This window comes from Eublepharis macularius, chromosome 16 (assembly GCF_028583425.1).
Source record: "Eublepharis macularius isolate TG4126 chromosome 16, MPM_Emac_v1.0, whole genome shotgun sequence".
In the NCBI taxonomy this organism is placed as follows: domain Eukaryota; kingdom Metazoa; phylum Chordata; class Lepidosauria; order Squamata; family Eublepharidae; genus Eublepharis; species Eublepharis macularius.
This window is the reverse complement of record NC_072805.1, coordinates 19,872,060-19,889,132: the sequence shown is the minus strand read 5'-3', so window position 1 is coordinate 19,889,132 and position 17,073 is coordinate 19,872,060. Positions and strand designations below refer to the sequence as shown.

Sequence of the window (17,073 nt, the reverse complement as noted above, 5' to 3'; positions counted from 1 at the left end):
GTGAGTAAAACCTTCTGCTAAAAAGCAGTTTATTCCAGAAAAGAAAATATTTCTTAGCAGTTTTTTCACACTGTTCCCCAAAATTTCCATTTTCTCTGTCGAGGAAAGTCCTGGGGGGGGGGGGGGTTGTCTTCCAAAAAGTGTTTTTTAAAAAAAATATTCTACCTCTCCCATGGGGTGGGGGGTGGGCGTGTTTCACACCCTTAAATGTAACTTTTAAAAGTTAAAGATACAAATGTTATTGGGTAATTAGATAATTTGTTTGTTTCAATTTTGAAAGCTGTGTCTAGGGACAAAAGAGGCAAGCAGTGCATATTTTAAATCGTGGTAACAGAAAGAGCTAGTCATGTGGAGAAAATTACCCCCACAAGGAGAAGAAAAATGTTTGGGTGTCTGGTTGTCTGGACTTCTGGTCCTGGCATCTGGAAACTTGCAATAGTTTCCTAGTTCTATAAACAGACCTGGCTGTACCCACAATCCCTAGTCCTTTGCAGCTGTTATTGAATCCATACTAAAAATGCCACCTCCCTTGGATGGAAAAGAAGGAAGGAAAGTACTTGAATGACTAATCCTCTCAAGGCTCCCCATATTCAAAATCTGGCTTAGGGTAGAGTTTGGCTTCCTCTGGCAACTGTATAGAGACATACTAAACTCATCACATAATGTTGCGGCCTGATGTTTACAGTCTGTTGGAAAGTTTCAGAATAGGGGTAGATGTGGGGAGAACGCAACTAAGCAGCCTTCATGGAGCTTTGGATACCTGCTTGAAAATTATGTGAATGGAATACATGGTGGCAGCATAAAAGTTGGGATATTGGGTACCTTAGCAAACTTTGGGATAAATGGGCAGGACATACTGCAGGGTCAGATAGTAGATTGGCTCTAGGTAGACTTGATATTAAGGGCTACTAAAGAGGGAATCCATATCTTAGACTGTTGTTTGGAGAATAGCCTTGTTTGCATTATAATACCATTTAAATCTAGACGTTGTTGATTTTTTTTTTATTTCCCAACAGGCCAACTTTTGAATGTCCAATGTGTATCTCCAGTGAGAATGTCGGAAACTAAACCAGCCATTTCCCTTCCATTCCACTTGTTACAAACTCTTATGATGCAAAGCCCACAATTCAGGATCTCAAAAACATTGCTCTTAAAACTGTCTAGATGATTGTCGTTGCTTTGATTGTGTTCTATGTGAGCAGAAGCCTTTTCCAGGGTTTACGGCTGACTCTTGAACAGCATATTCGTTGTTTGCTGCAAACCTTGGGGGCTAGCAGCATGGGCAATTCCTGTGTTTGTCGAGAAGATAGTGGGCCAGAAGACAATGTGGAGTCCAGGAGTCGCCAGGGAGAGAACAGCAGAATACCTGTACCTGAAACGAGGAGCCACCTGAGAGACCCAGTAAGGCCCCCTCGGCGGGGCCGGGGGCCACATGAACCAAGGAGAAAGAAACAGAATGTGGATGGATTAGTACTTGACACGCTGGCAGTGATTCGAACTCTGGTTGACAAGTAAGTACTTCATGAAGAACAAAATTGCAAGCAATGAACTGTCCTCCCGTGCAGACTCCTATGCTGTAGTTAGAGGAGGCTGTGATAGTGTCCCCCCCTCTTCAGGCACACTACGGAAATAATTCCCAGGGACACATAAATGGGCACAACTTAGTGTCAGAAGTGGAGAACCCGCTGTCTTTTTAGTAGAGATAATTTGCTTCTGTTCTCATCTTTATTCTTGAATACTTCCTGAGCAGCTCACTTCTAAACCCAGCTTTAATTTCACTGAATCTTGACTCAACCCTGTGACCCCAACAGTCAGGTTCTATTGAGCAACACTCTATGGGGCAGTGCCAAATGGCAACCTCTTATTTCCCATCCAGTTGAGATCTGTTACATCTAGCTCACAAAATGCATTTAAGCATAGCACATAGGTGATTATGACATCTTCTGCTAGGAAATGCTGCCGATGCTGGAGTCAGTTAACTGACGAGCATAAATTCAGTCCTCTCTGTTCTGACAGTGGCTCACCAGATCTGAAGATTAGACAAAAGTGTGCTAAGGAGACCGTTTCAAGGCAAGAGACTTCCCTGTGCTTTCTGAACTTGGACTTTGAAAATGCCTCTGAGGCACACGAAAAAGCTGTGTGTCAACTTCCTCACCCCACTCTTCTCAAACTTCTACAATTGATTGGGGGGGGCAAAGAGAAATTATCAGGCTTTTGCAGGCTTTGTGTTTTCCCGTGTGGACCTGTTTCCCTTTTGCTTTTTGTTGCCGCACAATGCATGCTTAAGCAGGAGTAAACTCCATTGAACTCAGTGGGACTTACTGGCAAATAAACCTGTGTAGGCTTTTGCTCTGCCCCTTCCTAGACATGAGATTAAGAGCTGATTAAAGTATGCATGCAAACACAAGGGGTCTTCTTGCAAAGCTTTTGACAACCAGAGAGACTAGAGCATCAGGCGGATTCCACGTGTGCCTGATCTAATGGTGTAGGGCTATACCATGTAACAATCTGGACATTTGATCTGGATTTTTATGTTTCTGTTGCTTCTATTCTATCTCAGTTGCATTGAGGAAGTTTGATTTAAAAATATATATATATTCTTGGCTTACTCTAGTTTTTTTTAAAAACCATATGCCCGATTAGCTTTTCTCATTTATGATGTTCGGAAGAATTTTAAAATAAACTCAGTTGTTTGTTTGCTATTAAAGACAGTTATGTGAAGGGAGGGAAGTGAGCACAGTAAGAGAGGATGGGGGTGGGGTGGGGAGAATGATCCTATGAGAGCTAAGTATATTCCCCTCCAAATAACGCTGTAGCTCTACTGTATGCAACCCCACCTCCCAAACTGTATTAGCAAAAACCTACACCTCCTTACAATTATGGTTCCATTGAATCCTTAATATTTCCTTTCTTAAGTAAAGCGACTGCTTTTCATTGCTGCTTCTGATATCTTTGTATCTTATTCTTGGCAAGGGTGTTGACAGTTTCCTGACTGCTTCATTATCGTGACTGTCTCTCTACAACTGGCAAATGGTTCTCCCTCAACTTCTTAGTGTTAAGTGATTGCGTGGTTCTTTGTGGCTTGCCAGCTCTAGGCAAGCTGCTTTCTAGCAAGGAACAGAATTCTGTTTCCAAACTCTTTGGGGCAAAACGGAGAGGTCATTATGCATTCATACCTGCCTTCTCAAGGTAGCATTTTCCAAGTAACCTTGGTAGTACTGTGCTTACGTGCTGTTTGTGTAGTCTGGGACTTCTGTGCTCTTTGCCTAGCCTGAGTCTACTTTTGGTTTTTGTCTTTGTGTACACACACGTGCACATATTCATGCACTGAAGAAAATTAGTGGCAACTCACTTGCAAAGAGTAAGGCAATGTGAAGGATGCAGAAGAGGATAGACAGCCTTGTTTTTTCTCTATTAAGAGGATGAAATTAGTTGCTTGAGGCTGGTTTCCAGGGGCAGGGTCCCTTTGGGAACAGCATAGGACAAACCTGAGGGCCTGCAGCGAGAGAGGGAATCGCTGAAATGGAACTGCCTTCCTAAAGTGCAAAAAGGGATTAAGATCCAAGCTTTTATCTCATTCCCAAGTAAACTGGAGCAAATTATTGCTGCAACATCAAGTAGGTAGATTGACCGACAGAAGTGTCTCTGCAAAGCATCATTCATTGGGGGACGGGGAGGTCTTCACAGCATTCCTCAGAGGTAGTTTAAGCTGAGAACCAGCAACTCTCCCAAGATCACCTCGCCATCTTCATCTGTGTCCTTCCCAGGTGCTGTTTCTGCTCTACATCACATAGTACAGCTTGATGTTACATGGGTGAACTGCCCTTACTTATTTTATTAAAATATTTATATTCTGCCTTTCCTTGTGCCTCAAAGCTGCTTTCCAATCACCATTTAAAATGTACAGAATAAAACAAAATCTTAAGCACCCCTCTCCAAGGGATCTGCAGTTTATACCCTGGCAAATAAAATGGACTTGTTGCATGCTTGTTGTAATGTTTAGTGCTGCCCTTAGGTTCAATAATTATTCCATTTTGAGTATCTAGGTGTGGGTTGCTATATAACATTTTTAAAATGACTTTTGATGTGTAGGAACTGGACTAGGGTCCGATTATAAAACCATTTGCATTTTGCTTTGAGCAGCAGACCCTTCCCCCGTTCCCCTCCTGTTCTGTTGATGATATTTCTATATACTCTTTTAGACTTTTCGGCATAGGCCCACCTTGCTTTTATCTTTTATATAAGCACAAGCATACTACGTTAATTCTCACACCATAAAAAATGAGCGTCTGTGGTCACTGAACTTTATTTAGTGTAGAATGCTGATTACCGCTGTAATAGAGAGAATCCCTGCTGTGTGCTGTAAGAGGTTTTGCAAAACAAGTGAGGTATTGTGTTTTCAGTTTCAGCAGACTGTGCATCACCACAAAAGCTGTTCTGTTTCCCACATGCATAAAATGCTGTTTGCAGTTTGTCCAAAGGGAGGTGAACAGATCTGTCGGGCACCTGCTTGCTTTTGGATCCCTAGGTCGTAATCTAGAAGAGGAGTGTGTTCCCATTCTCCTCATTTTTGATGGCACAAATATACTTCTCTCTGGATTGTTTCCAGTGACAGTATTCCATTTGATCCCACCATGGCTTCTGCATGGTCTGCTCCAGACGATGAATTTTCCCTATTGTAGATGCAGCCAGAAATGAAAAGTCTGTCAGTCTGCATAATTTACTGCTTAATTCAGTGATTGCTGACAGGCATGCATTAACTTTAACAGTGATTAATAACCTGTTACTTTCTTTCAGTGACCAGGAACCCCCTTATTCAATGATGACTTTGCATGAAATGGCTGAAACAGGTATTTCTATTCTATTGTGTAGCACTTCAGTTTGAAATCTTCTGGGGGAAAAAATCACTTGGCTCTGAAAAGAAGCTTAAAGTTCATACTGCATATTTCTTTCCAGGGGCTCATGCAGTTTTCAGTACTCATTCAGATAATGCCTCTGCTTGACAATGAGCTCAGTAAAATGTTAATTAGCTTAATATGTATACTTGTCTCATCTGACTAAATTTATGAGATATGTAGTTACAAAATCAGCCTGCCAGCTGCCACGAAGCTCAAGATAACTGGCTGATTTGTTTCTTGACAGTGAGCCACTGAACAAGCCTTGGGGTATGCAAAAAGGGAACAGCTGTGTGCTTTTCTTCCCAGTTTTACAGAATACTGTAATTATGGTCAGGAGCCTCATAAAGAAGTGTCCCAGAATGTGTGTAACTCCTCTCAGGTTGCTGTGCCTTTGAGCCATTCTGTGTACGGAGCAGTTATGTAAAAGTCTGAATCCCTGTGCTTTGGGATTGTTCAGTGCTGCCTTGGGACACTTTTTTTGCTTTTTATCTATTTTTTTCTAAAGAATGTGTCTTGAGAACTGTGGGTATTTTTAAGAATAGAGACATATCAATTTCATAGATCCAGAGGAGTTAGCCATGTTAGTCTGTAGTAGCAAAATCAAAAAGAGTCCAGTAGCACCTTTAAGACTAACCAACTTTATTGTAGCATAAGCTTTCGAGAATCACATTTCTCTTCGTCAGATGCATGGAGGGCAAGAAGAAACTGGTCAGATATAGAGGAGGGGAGGGGAGGGAGGAGTAGATGCAAACAGCTCTCAAACAGCTCCTTCTGATATGGGGATCAGTTTGCTTTTGTAAAGGAAATCAGTTACTTTTTGATATCAGTTTCATGGTTGGTATGAAACTGAAGTTTTCACGTTAAAGATATATTCAGTCCTTTCTGATCTCTTACTCAATTTTTGTAATTCTAAATTGATGCACTTACTAACATGTGGAAAAGAAAAAGCAAGTTAAAATACTGTGAGAAGTGGCTCTGTTTATATCTCAGTCTGTCCCTGAGTCTCAGCCATGTTGCCTTCATTCTTCCCTTCTTGCTGAGAGGTTTGGAGAAAAAGTGCCAAGATAAGAAACAGTGTTGCTGTGGAGTGAATTGATCAAAACGACTTTGAAGAGCAGAAGCTTTTAAGAGTTCAGATTATCCCATTTGAATATCAAACCATACTGACTTGCCTTTTATATAAAAATGATGAAAATATGATAGTTACTTTACATCTTTCTGTCTTGGTCATGCCCAAGTATAGTTTGTAGAGGACCAGTTTGTAGAGGTAGGTTGTCAAAGAGTTATTGAATTTCCTCAGCATCTTCCCTTCCCTTCTCCTTCCACTGAAGATCTTGAAGCAAGAATAGCAGTATGTATGTTTTGTCTCCCCATCATATCAGCTGGATTTGAAAGATGGTAAGGTGCAGGCAATGTATTAGATTTATTTCGTCTCTCCTTCCCTTCTCAGAGGCCAAAGTTTCAGTGGTGACAGCAAGATTTCACCTTGATACTGCAGTCACTGAGTAAAAAAAAAAAATCAAGTGTGAACTTGTTCTGACAGTACTCCCTGGAGCACCCAATGTTTGTGCTTCCTCCAGAGAGCTACTATCTGTCTCAACCAACAGTTGATGAGCTTTGTAATGTATGACTGAGGTTTGTTATATAGACGAGTCTTTAAAAATGCTATGGAAGTCAAACTTTTGATAGTTGTCGACACTGGTAAATTGAGTGATCTGTGCAAAGACACCTGCCTCTCTTTTATGGTTGACAGATGAAGGCTGGCTGGAAGTTGTCCAATCCTTAATTAGAGTTATTCCATTAGAAGATCCCCTGGGACCAGCTGTTATAACTTTACTACTGGATGAGTGTCCGTTGCCAACAAAAGTGAGTTAATGCATACAGTCTTTAGTCTGATTCAATGGAGTGTAGCAACTGTTGTTACAGAGCTAACATTACTTTCAACAACTTTGAGCTTAAGAAATGGAAAATAAGATTTGTGTCATTCAGGGTAGAACAGGGAGATTTGCATCAATGATGTATCCCAGACAAAAGTTGCAAATTTAAGAGCAACTGGCAAAAGATGTGTCTGTGAAATGGATAAACAATGAGTCAGTATTGTGTCCTATTTGCAAGGGGCATGTAAGGAAAACACAAATGTTTCTTTTTTATGTATATATTTTTAGAAATCCTTTAAAAACCATAAAACACTTATTCATCTAGGAATTTACACATGCTTTGCCATCCTGCAGCAATCTTGCTCTTACATACTTATACATGCTTTGGCAATAATTTAATTCAGTGATAACTTTGCAACATGTAAAACTGTCCAAAGTGTGACCTCTAGAATTGGATTTTTTTAAACAATTGTACATTGCCTACCTTGATGTGCAGAGTCAATTATATCACCAACCTGGAGTTAAGAGTAAATAATGTGTTGCAGGGTGCATTTTCTTTTCCTTTGGCTACAATTCTGCAATTAGCAGATGAAATCCAGATGAAGCGATTTCAGGATTGCAATTATATCATTGTTGTATTGAGTGATTTTTAACACTTGGCCTCTTAGGGCATGGGTGGGATTGATATGGACTCCAGGCAGCAGGTGGGCTCTGAAGCGTTTCCTTTTTAAAAAAAATTGTTGTATTAAAACCGAAACGAACATCGGACTGTCGGAAGAATATCAAAAGCAGTCTATATAACAGAAAGTAACATTAGACAGTAAACATCAGGGCTTTTTTTCAGGGGGAACGCGGGGGAACGGAGTTCCGGAACCTCTTGAAAATGGTCACATGGCTGGTGGCCCCGCCCCCTGATTTCCAGGCAGAGGGGAGTTGAGATTGCCCTCCGCGCCGCCAAGCGGCGTGGAGGGCAATCTAAACGCCCGTCTGCCTGGAGATCAGGGGGCGGGGCCACCAGCCATGTGATCATTTTCTCCGAGGGCAACCCACTGAGTTCTACCACCTCTTTCCCCAGAAAAAAAGCCCTGGTAAACATAATATCAAAACAAAATATGTAACCACGTATTAAAAATACATATTTCTCCTTTCCATCCCTTCATTTATTTGTGTTAAAATACATTATCCTCGCCATTTTATATTCAGCATGTTTTTAAAAAACCTTATCTTTTAGCCATATAATCAAAAAAGACTTTCCATTTTTCCTAAAATTCTGAAATTGGTCTGTTATCCATATAAGAAGATAATTTAGCCATTGTCACATTAACATACATGTTTATGTGGCTCTGAAGCATTTCCTGGCATGTTTTTGTTTCTTTGTTGTTGCACAAATTGTGAAGGGATGGGTTTTAACCTAAAGGAGTATTAGAAACAAATGCAAGAGAGGGAAGTTCACTTAGTTTTTCCATTCTTATGGTTTCCAAGCACATGTATCTGTAGGGAACTCTTAAACCTCAGATTCACTTGGGATGCATTCTTAATGATTTGTGCGCTGGACTGGGATGAAATGAAGGGAGTGTGTCCTTCCATGGGTCATGCAGTGCTGACTGCAAATTATACTGTACATTTTAGGATGCGCTGCAGAAGTTAACGGAAATACTGAATTTAAGTGGAGCTGTAGCTCGCCAGGATGCCTGCCATCCTGCCAAACATCGGAACACAACTGCAGTACTGGGCTGTTTGGCAGAAAAACTTGCTGGTGAGGGATATTTTCTTTTTTATGCAATGGTAAGGGTGGATAACTTGCGTCTCCCGACAACCTCTTTCCATCGCGCAGGTTGTCTGGGACAAATCTACTCCATGCAGATCCCAGTCATATTTGTCCTGCTAGAGTGCTTAAAGCTTTAATTTTTCAATTGGAATTGGTCTTAAAAGTGCTTTGCTTTGGCTGGGCTGAGCCCACAAGTGTGGTAGTCAGTAGTGACCAAAGATTTACTTCTTGTGACCCACAGGGAAAGACTGCAGTGTATTCTGTCATATGAGTTACTGGGTTTTTTTTTAAACAACTGACAGAATGGGTACCTCTTTCAAAATGGCACCAGGCTACATCATGGTGCCGTTTTGGAAGGGTTGCTGTTGCCCTCAGTTTCCCTCTTCCCTTCCTGCTAAGACCCCCTTGCCAAGTGGCATGTAGCAGCAAACACTCCTGTAGAACACGAAGTCTAGCTTCACAAGCTACTAGAGAATGGGGATGTGGGATGCACTGAGTATATATCTGCCTGATATAGGCTGGAGCTGAAACCAGGAGATGGTCACTGTTGCCACGCTTGAGGCATCTGGCCTTCTGAGACCCTCTGAAGTATTTGAAAATCGTTCATGTTTCCAGCTTGCTTTTTAAAAGTTTAAGCTAAACTTGCCCAATTTCTTTGTTTTATTCTTGCATAAGTTCTCCAAAGACCAAATAACAGGGAGGGCAAAGCAGCACACTAATCTTTTTGAAAATGACTTTTTGAAAAAGTAATACAGCAGCTTCGATGCACATGTTTCATTTTTAGTGTTCTTACAGGCCCTGCAAGTATAGGTTTACTCAGCCCAGGAATATTGGAATACTTGCTGCAGAGCTTGGTGAGTATCAAAATAAATCACTCTTGTAACTTGTTCCTCCTTAAACAACGTGCTTGGTGTGTGAATGATTATTATCCATTGATTAGATTCTATTTTAATTTGGTTCTGTGTTCTCATGATATGGGGAAATGTAGGCTCAGGGAATGTATGAAAGTGGGAAAGGGCTGTAGCTTGGTGCTTTGAATATAGAAGGCTTGTAGAAGGCCCCAGGTTTCATCTATAGAATTGTAAAATAACCTCACATAACAGAACTGCAAAAGACCTCTCTGCCTGGGACCCTGGCTAACTGGACGAATGGTCTGACTCAGGATGCTGGCTTCTCTTGTGGTGAAAGAATCAGATAATCAAATCACAGCTTGCCCACAGAAAGAAAAAGTCTCTTTTGTCCATTCACAAAACTTATTGAAAATTCCATCCTGTTTATGGCTCGTAATTCATAGGGTTAGAAATATGCCGCAGATTCCTTTCTTCGTCTTGCATACTAATTATTGCCTTTTCCAGATTTCCTCTTAATCATAGTTCACCACGGCATCCAAATTGGGCAATAAGGTTTTGCATTAATCTCTTAAGCCTTGATGTAGGTGTTGGCACTCACCACAATTGTCTGATTTAGTATTTGATTCTGGCATTGCATCAAATTATTGTTAGAAAGAGCCCAGAAATGGAACAAAAAATGTGTGCGACGAGCCTGCAGCACATTCAGTTTTCGTTGTTGACTGAATCCATTCTTTCTTGTTTGACGCACTCCTTTCCTTTCCTTGGCCAAGGCTGGAAGGTGCTTGGTCAACCTGGCACCTAAAGCACAGTGTTGGTTCCTCCCAGCATAGATGTTGCCCAGCTGTGAAAGCACGGTTGCAAATGGATAGTATATATTCCAGATTACTTTTCTGTGTAGAAAGGCAGTGATGGGATGGTGTCATTTGACTGCTCTTTTTTGCACTGGAGCACCCTAAGAAACAAACATCCTATAACTCAGAACAGCTTCTCTTTCCTTTATCCCTACACTTGGGCACTTGACTATCCAAAAATAAGCCTTCTCCTTAGACCTTCCTCTTTATGAAATAAATTAGTGGGGTTTGTCTTAGCGATACAAAGATTTTACACAGAGACGAATGAGCAAAAATGTTTTGAAGACAGCTGAGAAGAAATGTCTCCAATAATTCTCTTATTTGTTTAGAATTTCCAGTCCCATCCAACAGTAATGCTTTTTGCACTAATAGCCCTGGAAAAGTTTGCACAAACAAGTAAGTGTGTAAATTTGCAATCTGCTTTATAGGGAGGAATCCAAGAGAGGTGGTAGGCCTCCTAGACTAGTTTCCCTTCATTTGCCCACACCAGTCCCCCTGACCGAGGGCCTGGCTTGTTCCATTCCCACCCACTCTCGTTTTTCCAAGGGCCACAGAGTTCTCCTTCATTGCCTTTCGGGATGGGCTGCTTTCCTTTGCTTGCTGTCAAACTTAACCTGACATGAGATAAGGTGGGGGAGGGAATACTTGGCCTTTGGCTGGAAATAGTTAACAGCTTCCTCTTTCCCATGCAAAGAGTACAAAAAGGCTGGATGAGACAATGAAGCAGTAGCAGGCAAGGGGGGTAGGAGTATGCCTCTGGGGAGACCTCCTTGAGCATTGTGCTGCTTATAATCCCAGCATCCTGATCAGAGATGCCTCCTTTTCCATGGGGAAACAAGCTTGCTTGATGCCAAATGGGCAGGAACTGAAAATCAAAGCCATGGAATAAAAGTATGCCTGGTTCCTGTGGCATGAAGCACTTTCTTTAACTGCGGAAATCATGCCAGTAAGTCTTTACTATTACATGGACTCCTTAGGAACAATACAGTGATTGAGTGGGATATCATCATTATTATTATTATTATTTAAATTATTTGGAGGCTGCACACTTTGCCAGGAGGAGCTCAAGGCTGCTTACAAAGGGCATTAAAAGAACAATTACGTCTTTGCCATGTACAAAACCAACGTGCCCTCACTAAAAGCCAAGCTGCCGATTACTAGCTCTGCTGATGGCTTTCTTTGCATCAGAGGCATGATTTGCCATTTTGCCTTCTAACACTGGTGTTATTTTCTATTTTTTTTCTGAATTGCATTTTGTATTTTCTGTTGGCCTTCTGTTTTTCCTGCTTCAAATATCCCTCTTTGTGCTACATATACAGGTGAAAATAAAATTACAGTTTCGGAAACATGCATCAGTGACCAGCTTGTCTTGTTAGAAAAATGGACAGATAACCCAGACTATTTAAAACGCCAAGTTGGATTCTGTGCCCAGTGGAGTTTGGACAATCTGTGTAAGTGATAATATATGATGGTTTCCGGGTTCCCGGTTCAAAAGTATTACTTAAGCATTTAAGTAAACCTTTGCTGATGTTGCAGCTTGCAAGTATTATAGTGTAGTTTCCAGAACAGGAATGTATATGTTTCTGTGATGGGGGGAATCCATACTCCATGCATTCACATCTGTGTCTGTAGTATGTGAAGATGGACCTGTTAAATTGGCGCCTGGAAGGAATAGATTTCAGAATGGTAGCAAGATTGAGAAATACCTTGAGAAAGCTTCCAGAATTACAAGTGTATATATAAAAGCAAACCCCTGTACATTCTAGCTTAGCTTTGTTGCTGAATATTTCAGTTTTCTTTTGTTCCTCTATATTGGCTTTGAGGGCAAACAAAGACTGCCTGAGACAATTTCACAGAGGAGGTGATTGAGGTGTTACAACTCAGCGGCCTGATGTTGTAGCCAGCTACACCTACAGTCTTTGGGCAGGGAATGCATGGCTCCAGGCAGCCATCTGCCTCACATTGCTGACAGGGTGGCATTGCTTCTCGCAGGAGGAGAGGCATCGGGCGGTGTGTGCGTGTGCACGCGCGCGCATTACATTTGTTTTCCCTACTTTTAAAATCTACTTCACTAGAAAAAGCAGTTGGAGACTGGGGACCTGTTTCCCAAGATTACTTGGAGTGTCGCCAGTGTGGTGTGCAGCAATGCAAACCACCCTAACCACAGAGGAGGACATTGCAGGTGTTATCAGGAGTGGTGCAGAACAGTGGCAAGTGCGCCATTCTGGGTAATGCATGAAGCAGGCCTGTGCGAATATTTTCTGTCCTTTTGCTTGCACTGAGTTGTCCTTCTGTTACTGTTTTCTGTGGTTCCAAAAGTCTATCTTAAAGGTCTGGTGGTTGCCAGACCTTCCAAAAACGGGAGCCTTAAAAAAAAAAAACTGGGAAGGGAGGTGTCTAGCCCTCATACTACAAATTTTTGTTCAGATGCAGCAGCCAGCATTGTTATCATGAGTAGCATAAGTGCTGGGGAGCGTAGATACACCTGGACTGTGCTGGCTTCCAGTAAGTTTCCAGGTACAGTTTAAAACACTGGCTTTACTCTGAACCCAGGCAGTTTGGGACTTTAAAGGGTTGTCTTGGGGAACACCTCCTCCCATATTACCATCTCTTGGTGCTAGTCAGCAGAGAGCCATTGCTCTGAGAGCTGGCAAGTTGGCTGGTACGAAAAGGAAGTAATGGCACCCTCCTTTTGGTTCACCCTCTATGGAAAGACTTGCCAGGTTTGCTCAATACCTATTTTTAGGAAGGCCCCAAGACAAGTCTGTTTTGATGACCATTCAGTTCTTTTACTTTTCCCAGTCATTAGTGAGGTTTTGTTGTCCATGTTTTTATTGTGTATGTTTTTATTGTCAATGTCTGACTTTAATGTGTATGTTTTAAGGTGCTGTAGAGTCTCCTGTTAAGACAAGTAGCAAGGTATAAATGGCAAATGTGTGTGGAAACATACGGGCACCTTTTACTAAATGTTAAAGGGATGCTTTAGTGGATAAGCTGTTAGTGCAAAATTAAGTCGTTTAGCCCAGTTCCCAGGCTCTGTCCATTGTCCTTTACACTCTTATTGCCTCAGTGCTAATTCTGTGTAATTATGCATAATTAAACATGCAAGTGAAATGTCTCCATGTTTGTCTGCTTCATATAATTTAGTCTGCATGGGCTTTCAGGTTGCCATAATTAGCATAGTTAACACTGGGTTCCAGACTATTTGTTCAGCATGAGTGTAATGAGTAGTTTATGAACAAGATTCATCCCATGGGGCTCTTAGGTTTAGCCCTCCTTCTACATCACTTTCCCACCATCTACTCTTCCAAGCTGATCAGGATAAATGGCAAGGCATCCAGATTTGGGCTAGATGAGGAAGAAAAAAAGCACAGAGCACTGGACTGAAGTCTTTTGAGTATAGCCTATTTGGACTTGGAAAAGAATGTTTTGCATGCTGGTGGAACCAGCTATTCCTTTGAGGGTCATGTTTAAAAACCATTAATGTTTCTGGAGCTCTGAAGGAAAATGTACAAAAGGAAAAAGGCCGCCGTGTGTATGAGCTCACTATCTTGAGGGCATGTGAATGCTTAACTGGTCAGGAGAGAGCTGCAATGCCATACTTCTCTTTTGGGTCTGGCAAGATAACCTCCTCTGCTCTGGCTAAATTATATTCTTGCAAACGAACAGAAATCAGCTAAGAGTGGCTGTAGCTACCTTTACTAAGGACAGGACCATAAAGGCAAAGGGGGCACATGCACCCTCCCCAGGAGAATTGGACCCAATAGTAGCATCATCAACATGTTACTATATGCTAGACCTGTCCTCTTCAAATACATACTACAGATCTGAGGGATGGAGGCGGGGTGACAGCTTGAGAAGTACTGATAGCATTTAGATAAGTATATTAATTTGGTTATGAGATCCTTTTTCTGCATTATTAACATTGCTGTAGGATATTACAAAATATTTTTTTAACAACAAACATGTACCCCTTTCGCAGTTTTGAAAGAAGGAAGACAGTTTACATATGAGAAAGTTGACTTGACCAACATTACAGCCATGCTGAATAGTAACGATGTCAGCGAATACCTTAAGATCTCACCATGTGGGTTGGAGGTAGGTCTTTTTATGATGCAGCGTCTGTCAAACTTGCTTTATTTGTAAAAATATAGGCAGTGTGTACTGGAAGCAAATAGGCAGCCTTGCACCATGCAGCAGAAGTGCTGGTTCCTGCATCTAAATCCCAGGGAGCAATGCACGTTTTTGCACATAAACCACACTCAAGGCTGTGCCCTAGTTTCTGCCAACTGCAGCTAGAAACTCTCAATGCTGTTTTAAAAAGCAAGAATACAGCTGCTGTTTCTCGCATTGCATGCCTCTTGAGCACTCGTCTCAGCCCTCATCCTTGCAAGTGAACCCTCCCGTTCAGGAAACACCCAAAGCCATTAAAGGAACATTAAGCTTCTCTTGTTGTTTCCCTGGTTTCCATACGACGATGCTTTAAACAAAACCTGAAGTGATGGATCCATTTACAACAATCAGTCAGTCAAATCACCCTTATAATGTTGCAATTATTTTTTCTTCTTTGCTTTTATCGACAAGGCTGTTTTTCTGAGCTCTGTAAGAGAAGGAAATCTGTTAGGTCACTGACTGTCCCATTGCTTGATTGCTTTTATATGCCACAAAATTGCCCATGTCAGATTAGCTGGTGGGGGGCCAATTTCTTTTGCCATCTAGAAACAATCAGGCTGTGTTCTTCTATCACCTACAGACCATGCCAAGACCTGTCAGTCATCACTCACTGGCTCTGTGAGCCTTTGTTCTCTCCCCTCCCTTTCATGTTTCCTCACTTTTCATTTTGCCCCCTCCTCCTCCTTTGTTTTTGTTTTCTGGTGCAGTAGTTACCTTCACCCCAATTCTGGTTCTCCGTATATAATAGGAAACGGGTAGCTAGACATGGGGTTACTAGGTTAGCAATGATAAGAAACTGCTAATGGACCTTGGAGCCAGCAGTTCAGGGGTTGCTGTTGCCTGTCCTGCAGTTAGTTTTAATTTATTAATATTTTAAGAAAGCATCTTGGTTCCCATGATCAGGAGGTGCCGTACTGGTATTTCATTTTAGTCTTTCTCGAATCCTCTTTGCTTTCAATTGCAACCTTTGGCACACAGACATCCAGTCTGATGGAGAGAGGGCATTTGAGCTCCTCTCCTAAGTCTACTGTCTGTTTTTACTTAGTTCGTCACCCATGCCCCACGGGTCTGAACGTTGTTTGGGCTGCAATATCAAGCGCTACATCTTAATAGTTTAAACTGTCTTATTGAGATAGTATCTGTTAAATTTTAAATTATGACTGTTTTTATGTTTGATTATATGTTATCTACTATGAGCCCGCTTTCGGGGAAAGTGAACTATAAATTTAATAAAATAAATCCAGTCTATGAATAAAAGGGCAGAAGATTGGCATGTTCTTCAAAAAAAGTCTGTAAGTTCTACAGCCAATAAAATGCAAAGCAGTGAGAGACGCCAGTGCCTTCTAGCATGCTGTGGCATAAGCAGCAGAGGTGCTGAAGGCATTGCTGAGTGCACAGCGGCCTGCCTAAGTAGGTAAGAGGTGCCAGCAGGGGCAGTGACACACATGCTCTAGCACATACTAGGATGACCTCATTTCACAATATGGACTTCATTTGTGGCATGCTTGCAAAAAAGGGTTGACTGTCACTCTCTTAAACTACTTCAGTGGACCCCACTTTTGAATAACTGAGTAATTTCTCCTTTTTATGATAGTTTTATGTATTTTGGTTGGACAAAAGTAGAAAAATATGAAAAAAATAATGATACCCAGATCTCAGCTGCATAACTTTATGCTCATTGCAGAATTTAGGTTGAGGTTATTTGCCTCAGAGCAGAATTTGGAATTTCCTATTTATCTGTTTCTAGTCTGCTGTTCCTGAGCTGTTGGATATGCAGAACAAAAGTTAAGGCTTTTTTACAAGGTTTGGATAGCCACTGTTGTGTTTAAACGCAGAACGTTGAAGGTTCGTTCCAAATAGCTGGCCAAAGGGATCACAGCACACATTGTAAAGCATAGGGTTGGAAGGGACTTCCAGGGTTATCTAGTCCATCCCCCTGCACAATGCAGGAAATTCACAACTACCTCCCCCACAACCCCCGTGTCAAAACACAGTCAGGATCCCCAGCCAAACTGGCCTGTGGAAAATTGCTTCTTGATCCCAAAATGGCGATCAGAATTACCCTGGGCACGTAAGAAGGGGCCATGAGAACTAAGCACCGATGTGACTCTTCCTTTCCTCCCTCTCATGATCTGCCCAGGTTCTCAGAATCAGCATTGCTGTCAGATGGCCATCTAGCCTCTGCTTAAAAACCTCCAAAGAAGGAGAGCCCACCACCTCCCGAGGAAGCCTGTTCCACTGAGGGACCACTCTGATTGTCAGGAAGTTCTTCCTAATGTTTAGCTGGAATCCTTCCCTGTTCGTCCCCCTTGCTGTGCCAGGATGCCTTCTTTTGGGGTGCTTGTGGTTTACTTTTCATTTCTTTGCTAGGCCCGATGTGATGCCTCCTCTTTTGAAAGCGTTCGATGTACCTTCTGTGTGGATTCTGGAGCTTGGTACTATGAAGTCACAGTCATTACTTCAGGAGTGATGCAAATAGGCTGGGCTACCAAAGATAGCAAATTTCTGAACCACGTAAGTACGACATACATCCAAATCTGAACCCGATGCGACGCCTCCTCTTTCAAAAGCATTCTGTGTATCTTCTGTATGGATTCTGGAGCTTGGTACTATGAACTCAGAGTCATTATTTCAGGACTGATGCAAAGAGTAGTT

At 41.8% G+C, this 17,073-nt stretch overlaps 1 protein-coding gene across 1 annotated transcript in view; it reads left to right on the top strand.

Annotated features, from left to right (window-relative positions):
• The window catches only part of RSPRY1 (ring finger and SPRY domain containing 1), a 39,479-nt gene that overhangs the window by 11,343 nt on the left and 11,063 nt on the right, over window positions 1–17,073 (top strand). The window contains exons 2-10 of the mRNA XM_055000788.1: window positions 1,017–1,511; window positions 4,798–4,850; window positions 6,652–6,764; window positions 8,405–8,531; window positions 9,339–9,397; window positions 10,575–10,641; window positions 11,565–11,696; window positions 14,228–14,343; window positions 16,789–16,932. Of these exons, the coding sequence (XP_054856763.1) occupies window positions 1,165–1,511; window positions 4,798–4,850; window positions 6,652–6,764; window positions 8,405–8,531; window positions 9,339–9,397; window positions 10,575–10,641; window positions 11,565–11,696; window positions 14,228–14,343; window positions 16,789–16,932 (1,158 nt within the window). The 5' untranslated portion in view covers window positions 1,017–1,164. The remainder of the gene's footprint in view (window positions 1–1,016; window positions 1,512–4,797; window positions 4,851–6,651; window positions 6,765–8,404; window positions 8,532–9,338; window positions 9,398–10,574; window positions 10,642–11,564; window positions 11,697–14,227; window positions 14,344–16,788; window positions 16,933–17,073) is intronic.